This window comes from Microtus oregoni, unplaced genomic scaffold (genome assembly GCF_018167655.1).
Source record: "Microtus oregoni isolate MIOR12 unplaced genomic scaffold, Mior012 000036F_ref0000092, whole genome shotgun sequence".
In the NCBI taxonomy this organism is placed as follows: domain Eukaryota; kingdom Metazoa; phylum Chordata; class Mammalia; order Rodentia; family Cricetidae; genus Microtus; species Microtus oregoni.
Genome location: NW_024543095.1, coordinates 15,290,447 through 15,304,163, shown reverse-complemented (window position 1 = coordinate 15,304,163; position 13,717 = coordinate 15,290,447). Strand labels below are relative to the sequence as shown.

The following is a 13,717-nucleotide window of genomic DNA, read 5'->3' as shown; positions in this document are numbered from 1 at the left end:
AGCTAGCTCCCTACCATGAACCTTCTGGGCTGGGGTGTGCTTCAGCAGGAAGTGTTAACTGTGCACAAGGCCCTGAGTTTATTCCCCAGCACCACCAATCAGGCAAACAAAAAGAAAACATACATCTCTTGAAGCTGAGAAAATGAACCCGGAAAAGCCTTGGCCAACTGCCTTAGGCCCCAGTTTAATACTTTCTTGTTTGTTTGTTTGTTTGAGACAGGGTTTCTCTGTGTGGCTTTGGAGTTTGTTCTGGAACTTGCTTTATAGACCAGGCTGGCCTTGAACTCACAGAGATCTGCCTGCCTCTGTCTCCTGAGTGCTGGGATTGAAGGTGTGTGTGTGACCAATGTCTGGCAAAAAGAATACTCTTTTTTTTTAAGACCCCAGTCTAAAAAGATCATTCTGATGAATTAAAATATCCTTTTTAATAGAATAAAAAAATCAGAAGCAATTCAAATACAATTTTAAAACAAAGGAAGACCACAGGGGAAGACTTCCACAAGAAGAATCCAGTGTAGATAAAATCAGTGAAAGGGGAAATTAAGAAAGCAAAACAATTTTGTTGCTTTTCCCCATGAGGGCCAAGTCATTCACACTTGCAGTGCACACGGTCTTTTCACTCAAGAACGTTCTTTACCAGGTCATCAGGCCTTCACAGCAATCTTGCACACAATATTGAACATAACAAAGGGAATGTTTGCCAGGCTCTACGTGAATGGTAACGAAAGGTTTCCTGTCCCAATATCTGTTTGCAGATTCTTTTGAGAATATACCTGGCAGATTATTAGATACTTATAATTTACTGCAGACTTGCGAGGCCACATAAATAGTGTTCTGCACACCTGGAATCTGCATTCCTCTTCAGATGGAGCTGGAGGAGCCACAGGAAAGGGTGGTGGGGAAGGAAGAGCCCAACACAGAGTGCCAAGAGCTGCCAGCCCTGGGTGAAGAGCAATACCATCATTAGAAACCATGCCGGCCACGCAGACACATCAGAACAGTGTGCCTGGCAGAGGGTAGGAGAGCGATGAGCAGCTTGCCTCTTGCACATGTACAGAATCCCTTTAGAGCATTTACATTCAAAGCATAACGACTCAGCATCAGGTCAGATCCAAGACCCCCCTACCTACTGTCTAGACTGCAGGACCAAAGTTTACCCATTGATTCAGTAGCTCTTTTTGACATCCATATGCAAAGATTGGGGACTTCACTCTTCTTTATGCTTTTACTTATCATTGAAACAGAACTTTGAGAAAAGTAGATTACAAAGAAGTAAAAATAAAAATCGTCTACTCAAAACCCCACCTACTCATTACACATACACATATAAGGGCAAAGTAGAAAACCAGATTTACTTAGGTAAGAGAAACACATGTGATTCCCCTCTGCTCTCTTTTATATGCCCTTCTCTATGTATTTTTCCTCATTAAACAAGTATAACATCAATGATTTTAAGAATCTTACATTAAAAAGGTGAGAAGGATAGGTCCTGTCCTCGAGAAGCCTAATCTAATAGGAAAAGTTTATATAAATGTACAGCAAATTATAATAAAACACAGTCATGAATATATATATATCATGGAGGTAATGGAGAGGGTCACCAAGGAAAGATATGCTGGGAAGACATAGTTTACATAGTTTGGGGTGGGTTGTAAAGTACAACATTGGAAGGGAAGAAAGGAATCCATGAGGAGCAAGCCAGGTACACACTGGTGAGCACTGAAAGGCTCCATGGATTTACAAAACTGGGTGGGCGGGGGGATGTTCATTCAATGTTGAACAGCGAGAGTTCGTTTCTTCACTGCCCAGGAGCAGGTAGAGAAGCTCCTGGAGTCAGACTCTACATTTCGGCTTCCAAACCCATTACAGGTGGTTGTGAGTCGCCCAATGTGGATGCTGGGAACTGAACTCTGGTCCACTGGAAGATTAGTATAGACTCTTAACTACTGAGCCATCTCTCCAGCCCACCATGTGACCAAGATGTTTTTGAAGCATGGTAGTGATGTGGGAGAAGTGATTATATTCTATGGTTTTAGAAGGTAATATGCACACTGCAACTCTGATGTGAAAAACAGTGAAAGTGTATAAATCTATATACACTTACACACAAGCATGATAGAGAAGCCAGCCAGAAGGATATATTCAAAATATCAATAGCCATTTTTCCTTTCATATGATTTGTATTTTCAAATGTCTGTACCAAATGTGTATCATTCTTACATCAGAACATGTCATTTTACATTGCATGTGTATGCGCCAGTGTATACCTGCAATGGCCCCGGCTGGTTCTGCGGCTGTCTTCGTCTTGTCTGTTTAATAAGCTGACAGCAAATCTCGTTCTGTAGCTCGGGATGTGTCAGGCAGACCTGTAAAGCGCTTTGAGCTAGAGAGATATGGTAGTCGATGGCAGGGGAGTCGACTGCAGCGTTTATAAAGAGCTGGCAGGTCTGCGTGGTAGAGAGGTGAGAAATGATCAGGGTTATTTTACACAAATCATAGCCATCCTGTCTTTTAGCAATAGTTTTTGTTTAACATAATGAAAAAAAAGTATTATGATAACGCCAATCAAAAGAAATCCAGAGTGGCTACTGTAATGGCAGACCAAGAAGATCTGAGAGCAAAGGGATTTTTGTCAAAGACAAAGAGGGTCATTTTATAATGGTAAAGGGGTCACTTCATCTGGAAGACATGATTACACTACGTTCTCTAATTACCGAGCTTTAAAATGCACGTTTGCCTCACCAGCCAGTCAATCATTTTAGCCATCACATTTCATCTCTGGACTTCAACTTGGGTCTGTTAAACACTTCCCATTGCCCTCCTTAAAATGCCCATGTTTTCTTTACTACACAAAGTACAGTAGACTCGTGATGAAGCATCAGCCTATATGTTCTTCAAAGTGAGGCTGCGGTAATGTAACTCAATGGCAGAGGGCTTATTTTCATCATCATCATCACCACCACCATCACCACCATCATCATCACCACCACCATCACCACCATCATCATCACCACCACCATCACCACCATCATTATCACCTTCACCACCATCATTATCACCATCATTATCACCATCATCACCACCATCACCATCATCACCATCACCATCATCACCATCATCATCACCATCATCACCACCTTCATCATCACCATTATTACCACCATCATCATCACCATCATTATCACCATCATCACCACCACATTATCACCATCATCACCACCACATTATCACCTTCACCATCTCCATTATCTCCATTATCACCATCATCACCACCATCATCATCACCACCACCATGACCATCATCATCATCACCACCACCATGACCATCATCATCATCACCACCACCACCATCACCACCATCATCATCACCACCACCATCACCACCATCATTATCACTTTCACCATCACCATTATTACCACCATCATCATCATCACCACCATCATTATCATCATCATCACCACCACCATCACCATCATCATCATCACCACCACCATCACCATCATCATCATCATCACCATCATCATCACCACCATCACCATCATCATCATCATCATCATCACCATCATCATCACCACCACCATCACCATCATCATCATCACCATCATCACCATCATCATCATCACCATCATCACCACCTTCATCATCACCATTATTACCACCATCATCATCACCACCACCATCACCACCATCATCATCACCATCATTATCACCATCATCACCACCACATTATCACCATCATCACCACCACATTATCACCTTCACCATCTCCATTATCTCCATTATCACCATCATCACCATCATCATCATCATCAACATCATTATCACCATCGCCATCACAGCTTGAATTTTCTTAGAGTCAAGTTATAGCACAATGAATATATTCAATTAATTAAATGATTTGCCTACATGTAACAATTTTACCTTAAATAACTTAATGGCCTCTGTCTGCAGAGCTTCCGAAGGCAGCGTGGTCAGAGGGGACAGGATCCCTTCTTTGCTGTGACACAGCGTGGGATGTCTCCATATCTGGGAGGCTGAGCACAGAACCACATGAGCAGAGAGACGATTCATTCAGTTGGTTCCCATTAGCCCGACCCTTTAGGAACCAGCTCACTCAGGTCTGGTTTGCTTTCTCCCATAGGTCAGAAACAAAAACAAAAAGCCTCCCAGTGATGCTGTTGTGTCTCATCCCCAGGCCCTGCAGCTCTCAAGCTTCTGTCCCAAAGGATGCGGATGCAGAGGAGTTCAGTCTCACTGACTAGACGCTCACGATTCTACATGACATCATGTTGCTTACATATGTCAATAGGTAGACTTTACAATAAGGATCTTGGGAGAAAGATCTAGAGAGAAGCCAAGTAGGAGGAGATATGAAGATAATGAGACATGAAGTCATTCCTGAAATCAGTATTAAACTACCCGACGGCTGTGCGAGCAGCTCAATGACAGAGCACTTGGCTGAGCCCGTCCTCACCTAACACTGCTTAAACATAAACGTGACGTGGTCTCTGCTCGTAAAACCCAGCACAGAACTGACTCCCACTGGAAAACTCTGATCGCTCATCTTGAACCTCACCGGGAAGGAATTTAGAAATATGCCTCAATGAGGTGTGTCCAGATGGCTTAACAGAGACCAGAAGACCCACACTGTCCAGATAGCTTAACAGAGCCCAGAAGACCCACACTGTCCAGAGGGCTTAACAGAGCCCAGAAGACCCACACTGTCCAGAGGGCTTAACAGAGCCCAGAAGACCCACACTGAACATCACCCCTCACAGGTTGGGGTACTGGGGTGAACAAAAAGGAGAACGTCTGCTGAAGTGCCTTCCCCACAGGAGGCTGTACCCCCTCAAAGTACAGACCCCAAAGAACCCTTCCTGCTGTAACTTCCTTAACTTCCTAACTGCTTGTCAAACATCTGCTCACAGCAGTACGAAAGGTAATAATACACCGTAGTTACAAGAAGATTAATGTCAGTTTAAAGCTACAAATGGGGAAGCAAAGGGGACTTAATTTCCACTCTGCCGAAGCAAGCACCCTTTGAGATCCAGGCTCTGCAGTGGAATGGGCTGGCTGAGGGATCTTCTATGCCTAACTGGGATTCCATCATGTTAGTGAGAGGTGCCAAGGGTGGTGCACCCTGGGCAAAGGGAGCAATGTAAGCAGAGGGTGTGACAGGGCAGAACGTGAAGGATGCTGAGATCCTAGAGTTTAAGAATCCTGGCCCAATACAAGCAAAGTCAGGGGTGAGACCGGCATGTACAGGGAAGGACGAAGCCACAAAGCCAAACCACATGAACTCCAAAGGCTCGGTGCTTAGGAACTTACAAGGGTCCCCTTCTATATTTAGCAGTTTGCAAACCAGTTGTTCAAATTCGGATCCAACATTTACATTGTTACTTCCAGCTGCGACAGTGAGATGATAAAGCCAAGTGTCCTTCAAAAAGAGAACATGGTAACAGAAATGTTAGCCAAGGTGCCCTTTTGATTTCACCAGAAGGAATAACTTGCAAAAACAGTAAAAAAAAAAAATAACAATAACAACACCCCCCCCCACACACACACACGCGCGCGCGAAATAGAAAAAAAACCACTTTCTTTAATTTTTGATTTGTACATTTTGGTGTCTGTATGTATGGGGGGGGTGCATACATGTGGGGGTCAGAGGACAACTGGAGGGAATCTGGTTCTCTCATCCTACCATGTGGGTTCCAGGGATTGAGCTCGGGTTCTCATGCTTGCTGGCAAACCTCCCAGGAAGGCTTACTCTCTTGAGACACGCTCATGCTATTTTTTTTTTTTTACTTTTACCCCATATTCTATACATGCGTCTTAGAAAAGCAAGATAAAATTAATACAATACATGGTAAGAGTCTAGAATAAATACAGCTAGCTAGCTAAAATTCTTTTAAGATGTACAATTCTTGTAGTCTAAGAAATACAACAAAGTCTATCCAATTTAAAATTTTACTAACAAAGTAATACATACAGAATACTGAAGAAATAAAAAAAATAAGAAAATAATACCCAATTTTTCAACTTCCTTTTTTCATCTGTAGAAACACATGTGTACACTGGATTTTTATTTATTTATTTTTGGTCTTGGTTTTTCAAGACTGGGTTTTTCTGTGTAGCTCTGGCTGTCCTAGAACTGGATTTATAGATCAGACTGGCCTCAAACTCAGAGATCACCTGCCTCTGCCTCTTGAGCACTGGGTTAAAGGCAAGCATCTCCACTGCCCGGCGTGTAGACTAAATTTTTACATAGTTGATATTACACTGAAACAGCGTTATAATTTCTGCATTATACTAATACTCAGTGTTAATTTTTCAGGTAAAAGATACTGTCTCATGTAACACTTGTTAATTAAAAAGAGCATTTGTTACACTTTCTATTTTAAAATATTTCTGAAATAAAATTATTTTAAAAATAATATAGTCAATTAGTTTGTGATAATTTTCTCAGTATGTATTCCTTTTAAAGAAAATTCTGGGATCAAACCCAAAGCCTTGCACATGCGTGATGAGCAGTCTACAGCCAAGCTCTAGCTCTGGCCTCCTCAGTGTCCAATCTTTAAAATGATTAGGGGTCATGATGAGGACATGGGCTCTAGGAGTTGGCAGAAACCCATCAAACGGACAATGCTGGAGCTTCCCAGAGTGCTCTTGGGCCTTCTTGCTCCTCCAGGACCAGTGAGGTGAACTCACAAAAAATTTTTAAATCTTTTGACGATTTGAAAATTTGTCATTTCTTACCAATTCCATCTCTTTGGTTATAGAAGAGGCTAAATTACAATTACTAATCACTAACTGTCTTAATAAGTTCTTCAGTGGGCCAGCTCTCATTATTCTAATGGAAATATAGGGGGTTTTGTTTTGTTTTGTTTTTTTAATCAAACAGGAAGCAACAGAAGCAAATGTTTGGGAGCCTAGATTCTAGAAACAGAGAAGTAGGTCTACACTTCAACAGGCAAGTACTTCTATTTTTCCTTCTGGCAATGGAATAAAACCATCTTCTGCAGTTAGTATCTATAATGACAAAGAGGTCCATGGAGCATTTTGCCTGATATGTGTGTTCAAAACACAACTACCAAGAGTAAGAATTTATTACTTGCATTTTAAAGACACAGTGGCCATTCACTGAATAGTTCTGAGTTTTTTGTAATGTATTCTAGCTGCATTTATGATCTTATTTGATAGAAAGGATTTTAAGTATTAAAAGTTTATTTATTTTGGTTTTAGAAGTGTCTAAGTGTTTTGTTTACATGTTTCCCACATGGCATGTCTCGTGCCCTTGGAGCCCAGAAGAGGGCATCAGAGGCCTCGAGGCTGGAGTTACAGATCGTTGTGAGGGTTGTGAACCTCTGTGTGGGTTCCGAGAACCAAAGCTGGGTCCTGTGCAAGAGCAGCAAGCTCTTAGGTGCTGAGCCCTGTTGAATTTGTAAAGTCAGATTTATCAGCCACTGCCACTGGAGTTTCTTACGTGTGTATTTTTCTTAGAAAGCACTTTCTAGTCAGAGACGAAATAAGAGAGCTTTTGTTTGTTTGTTTTGGTTTTTCAAGACAGGGTTTCTCTGTAGCTTCGGAGTCTGTCCTGGAACTAGCTCTTGTAGACTGGGCTGGCCTTGAACTCACAGAGATCCACCTGCCTCTGCCTCCCGAATGCTGAAATTAAAGGTATGTGCCACCAGAGCCCAGCTAAGATAAGATCTTTTTTAAACTAAAAAATTCATTAAATTGATATAGAGATGAATAATTTTGGTTTATTGATATAAATTTAAGGTCAATCTTGTTATATGTATATGTATTTCTGCTCTTGATTAAGGTATTGTGATTGTGTAGTTCATTTAAAAATATAATGTAGTATAAGGAAATATAGGTTGTTAATGGATAGTCATCGATAATAATCAAGCTTGTAGTCATGTTAGTTAGATTTTCTAGATATATAGAGATATATTTCAGTTAGATAGGCATTCTACATATCTTTCAAAGACTCCAGAAGGCTATAATATTACCTAAGTAAACAAGAACTAAGCAACTTCCAAAACTCTAGAAATGACAGAGACATCTCGCTGCCTGTACAGTCACCCAAAGTTCTTCTGTACGGTTGGGGCATCTATCTTTGGCCTTCAGGCCCATAGTATTCAGCAGACTTTTCCATGAAGCAGGAAATCAAAGACAGTTCAGTCATTTTCTCTTGTATCCTGCAGAATGTCTCGCAGACTCTTTCATGAATCAGGAACCCCGAAAGATCATCTCCCCTTTAGGCAAGTTCATCAGTCCTCTCTCTGCGGGTTCTTTGTGTCTAGTTTATGCAACAGTCCAGGCAAGAGCAGTTTCTTGCCCAAATGGCTAACAAACTCCATAAGAAGCCTCTTCGATGCCCATCTTCCTCTTGAAGTAGATTGGTGCTGCCAGGAGCAGATGTGTCTCATTGTCATGAAAAACCCTAAGTTATTAAAATATTTTAAATGCCATATTCTGTGTTGCACATTTTGGAAGTTTCTCGATTGCACTTCCTGTTCACTCAAGTAATATTGTTTCCCTTCTCAGATCTTTGATGGAGTTGAAGATTAGATAATCGTAGTTACCTTCCTCATGATTTAGCCAAGCTTAATTTCAATGCAATAGTTAGACTCCTTGAAATAGAATATTTAAGTTTTTCGAGACAGGGTTTCTCTGTGGTTTTGGAGCCTGTCCTGGAACTAGCTCTTGTAGACCAGGCTGGAAATAGAATATTTAGTAAAACTTTTGTTATGCATTCCTTGCTTAATATTGTTTATTGTTTGTAATTTTATATTTGGTATCTGTTCCTATTGTATATAGTTGTATTGGGTTTGAATCGATCTTGTTTAGACAAAAGGGGGAAGTTGATGGGGAAACTCAGCCAATCACATCTAGTTAAGGCGTGGCTACCTAGGGCACAGGAAGAAAAACTGGGAGGACCCAGAGGTGAGCTCTCTATGAGCTTGCCAGGCAGATAGGAAGTTAAACCTCCAACTCTTGTAGTGTGAGTGAGTTTCCCCTTATAACCATTAAAACATAATTGTTATTCTTGAGCTGGCCTGGTTATTTAATGGACCGACCTAATTCGCAACAGCAAATTCTTTAAGTTCTTTAAATTCACCTGGAAACTATTCTTTGTCAAATGTGTAAAATGAAAAGTTAATGTTTTCCTTAATAGTTAATTTCATCAAAATACAACAAACATATTATATACTATTATATATACAAGAAATAAATACTTTCTTCCCATCAGTTTGTGGTTCTTCCTTAATTGTATATAATTATAAATATATAGCAAATGTAATTAATTAATCACTTTTTGTTGTCTGTAAACCAGAGTTTTTAACCGAAAAAAAAAAAAAGGACAAAAAGTGTTAGAGGCTTTAGATTCACCAAGAATGTACATGCTGTGAGGGTCAAACGTTTTTTAAAAAAATTAATTTTTATTTTATGTACATTTGGTATTTTGCCTGCATGTATGTTTTATGAAGCTCAGATCTTGGAGTTACAGACAGTTGTTAGTTGCCATGTGTGGTGCTGGGAGTTGAACCCAGGTCCTCTGGAAGAACAGTCAGTGTTCTTAACCACTATGCCATCTCTCCAGCCCTAAGGGACATAATTTTTAAACATAGAGTCTTTTTGTCCCCCACGGTCACCATTAATTTCAATCTTGGCGCAGCTTCTGTCAACAGATTGAAGATTGGCATGAGGTTCACTTCCAGAGAATCTCATAAAACAGATATTAAAGCCCACCCTGCAAATCTGTTCTAATTTCCATAAAATTGGCTTGAAATCACTAATATCCCGAGTAGGAAGTCTGAATTCCTGCGGACCAACCCCAAGGCTCTACTCACCTTTTCGTGCTTGGACCCGATCAGCAGGTATGTTGGGCCTTGGTCTTTGGGGTGGATGACGATGGTGTAGTGGGTGGAGGGCAGACAACGTCCACTGGCTTCATAGTCTTCATCCGAGTCACAGGACCTGTCCACCTCCTCCACCTTGGCCTCCCAGAGCTTGATCTGACCTAGAGGAAACTGAAGCAAAGGTTAGCAATGGTCAGGAAGCTATAATGGTCCTCTGGCTTCTTCCTTTTAAAAAGGCACGCTTAAAAAAATGATTGACTCATTGAAATCTGGTCCTCCACTTTGCTACAAACGTTAACAGCAACGAGCAGAAACCCCAACTGTGACATGTAACAAGCAAGTGAGGAGAGGGCATTTAACACTTGAGGAGAGAATGAGCAAGGATGAGTGCGTCAGGTTATTCCGCTGGACTCGAACGACTGATTCCTGATCTAGCAATACTTCAGCCAAAATACCCCGGGGATTCAGTGTTCCTCACTGAACTGACGAGAGGTTTGGTAAGGGCTAGCGGATCAAAAGGTAAAGTGTAGACACAGGCTCCATATTGTTCACAGAAAAATTAACTAGGCAGTTGACATGACAGTCACCTCAGGCCTCATAAATGTCTAATGTTCTCAGGCTACTCATCAAAGCGTGGAACGCGTCCTGGAGAAAAACAGTGGCTCTTCCATTGCAATATAAGGGTAAGAAAACTGTCCTACAGGTAGCTTTGTTAAATTTTACCTATTCGTTTACTGACTAACACAAACATGTCTTCCACGCTGGTTATTCAGCATGTTTTAAAAACTTTTATGTTAGTTAAGAACATCACAGAGCATTCTTCAGATTTATAACTTCTTAAACATCTGGCCAGGTTTGCAATAGCAAGAATTTTTTTGGAGGGTTGGGGGGGGGGGGGGAGGAAGTGTGTTGAGGCAATGCCTCACTACACATCCAGGCACTGTAGTTATCCCCCTGCATTGACTCCCTGGGTCCAGAGATTACAGGCATTCATCCCATGCCGCCTGGCTGCAATTCTTTGCAAAAGCCCGTTCTAAACACAGACATGAGCTATCATCCATTTTATGATGCATTCCAGGGCTCCGTGCTTGGACTCTTTGTCCTGACCACCTACACACACGGTGGGTGATCTCATCCAAGCTCATGGCTTCAGTCCCGGCAGATGTTAGCTACTCCCGAATGCCTAACTCCAGACTCATGATCTGGGCTCAGATGTCGAACAGCGTTTCAAACTCCCTTCAACACGTCCACCTCAACCACCTGCTCCTCCCAGCCTGCCCCACCGCACTCGGTGACTTCATCTTTCCAAAAGTTGGGGCCAAAACCACCGACAGCGTCACTGACCCCTTTCTTTCCCTGACATAAATTCTGTCAACAGGTCTTTGGAAAGGTATGGTCTCTCCTGAGCGTGCCACAGCCACCACTGACCACAGCTCTCCCTGCACCGGATTAGGCTAACCGTCTCCTAATTAGAATCTTCCTCACTCCCTTCAGTCTGTTTCTACATAGACGCCTCGTGTCCTGTGAGACAGGGGAAATAATGTGCTGGCTCTGTTGAAAAACCCTCCAGTGTGTCTTGTCTCACTCAGTAAAAGCTGGAGGCGGCAGGACACGGCGTGCCAAAAGACACCTCTTCAGCCTAAAGTTTATTTTGAACTATAGCTATTTTCAAAGTGAAACAAAAATGCAGGTGCAAGGGGGACACTCTGTCTCCCCGCCTTTTTTTTCCTTCAAGGCAGGAGATTAAAGCCCCATATGGAAGATGCTCTTGGTAACAAGCTTGAAAACAATCTTAGCGTCAAGACGGGAAGCTTATACAGAAACTCCTGTTCAGCCCCGCCTATCCTGGTAGGCACTTCTCTGCCCAGTCAGCTACAACAACCTGTCCCCTGGGCCTTTCCTTGTTTTCTCAAGTTACTGCTCTTTGTCCAGTTTTCTAGATGTCCAGCTTCATAGCGTCTTCATTTCCTGACAAAGCCTTGTGTGCTCTACACAACGTACATCCAACACATCTGTATACTTTTCTCTTGTAATCTGTCCCGCGTCAGTTTAATTTTGAGGCCTACTGAAAACCCCACCAACACAGAGGTAAAATTTGTCTCCCTTAGAGAGCCAGCATTTCACTTTGACCTACTAAGGACAGCCCTCACCTCGCCACTCACTAGTCTTTTCCAAAGACGTTCCAGTCTAGCTGCATGGACACCTCCCCCCTTTTCTAAACACAGCAGGTATGCTCCTGCCTCAGGGCCTTTGCAGTGGGTGCTCCTTCTGCCTGGGACATTGTTACAGACAGTCACACGGCTGCACTTGCACTTCCTCTAGAAGCCAATGAAAAGTGACATCTTCCTGGAATAGTGCGCAGAAAGCAAAATAAAATCCGCCTGGTGGCTGGGTAATAGCAAAGATGATTTAATTAAACACGCTATCATTCACACGGAATGTGGTTTTGGCACTTTTTAGAAATTATTTCTATTTCCTGTGCATGTGTGTGTGTCTCTCTGTGTGTACCATGTGTCAGTGGGTGCCAGCAGAGGCCAGAAGGGGTGTCCCTGGAACTGGAGCTACAGGTGATGAGTGTCTCCATGTGGGTGCTGGTAAGCAAAGCCAGGTCCTCTAGAAGGGCATCCAGTGCTGCTGACTGCTGTGTTAGCTCCCCAGCCCCACAGTGCGAGTCTTTACTCAGTAAATGAGTAATAAATTCACAGAGAGAAGCTATTATTCTGAGAACTAAACAGAGTTTACTTCTGAAAAAAGATGTAAACTCATCTACACTTTTGGGGAAAAAAAAGAAAGGTAGGAAAAGAGTAAAATAATCAGGCAAAAGGTCACATTGATAATAAAAAGCAGGTTTTTAAAAATGTGAAGAAAATGAATTCTGCTATAAAACAGAACAGTACTCTGCTAATCAGGCGCTCCGGGCACAGCAGCCCCATGACATCCTAGTCTTCGTCACCTCAACGTTTAAATCAGTTATTGCGTCATGGGATTCACTGTATGTTCTGGCTTGGATATGAAGTACCGTCCCCAAGGGCCCATGTGTTGGGGCTTGGTCCTCAGCTGCTGTGACGTGTCTAGAGCTTCTGTAAACTTGAGAGAGTGGGACACATCCAGAAGGAGAAGGCCACTAGGGACACATTCGTCCCTGACCTCTCTAGCCCCTCAACTTCTCTGGAAATAACTCTCTTACTGAACCTTCCAATAGTTTCCCCCAGCATGTGTCATGTGTCCCCAATTCCATATCAAAACCTCAATTTTCTTTTCTTTTTCTATTTTTGTTTTGTTTTGTTTGAGATGGGGTTTCTCTGTGACAGCCCTAGTTGTCCTGGAAATCTCTTTGTAGACCAGGCTGGGCTTGAACTCAGAGATCTGCTGGCCTCTGCCTACTGAGTGCTAGGATTAAAGGTGTGCGCCACCACACCCAGCTAATGTACATTTTTCTGAGGAACCCCATCCCACGAGCAATGCAGGGAACAATGGCCCATATGTTAAATACAGCTGGTAGACCTGAAAGCACAGCCTGTGAAAGGGACCAGGGATATAACTGACCCATATGGTCACTGGCCCAAGTCTAGTATCATTAACAAACTAACCAGCTGCGGGCTGCTGTTGCATGGAGCTAATACCATCATTTACATGTGGCCCACACAGCGTGGCTAACTCCATGTAGTCACGGTGATATTACAGCGGTACTACTGAGAGCCTACAATGACTGGTGGCCATTTCCCTTTTGACAGACGGCCCATCTTTCTACTTTCAAAGTGAAGATTGCTCGTGTTCCTGGAGGTAATAGTGTAGAAGCGAGAAGACAGAACACAGAGGGACAAACGGATGAACAGTATCCAGGTAT

The 13,717-nt window shown here is 42.5% G+C and overlaps 1 protein-coding gene across 1 annotated transcript in view; it reads right to left on the bottom strand.

Annotated features, from left to right (window-relative positions):
• Positions 1–13,717, bottom strand: part of Plekhh2 (pleckstrin homology, MyTH4 and FERM domain containing H2) — a 108,548-nt gene that overhangs the window by 26,205 nt on the left and 68,626 nt on the right. The window contains exons 17-21 of the mRNA XM_041631350.1: positions 9,862–10,041; positions 5,330–5,438; positions 3,923–4,035; positions 2,268–2,447; positions 843–940 (exon numbers count right to left, since the gene is read on the bottom strand). Of these exons, the coding sequence (XP_041487284.1) occupies positions 843–940; positions 2,268–2,447; positions 3,923–4,035; positions 5,330–5,438; positions 9,862–10,041 (680 nt within the window). The remainder of the gene's footprint in view (positions 1–842; positions 941–2,267; positions 2,448–3,922; positions 4,036–5,329; positions 5,439–9,861; positions 10,042–13,717) is intronic.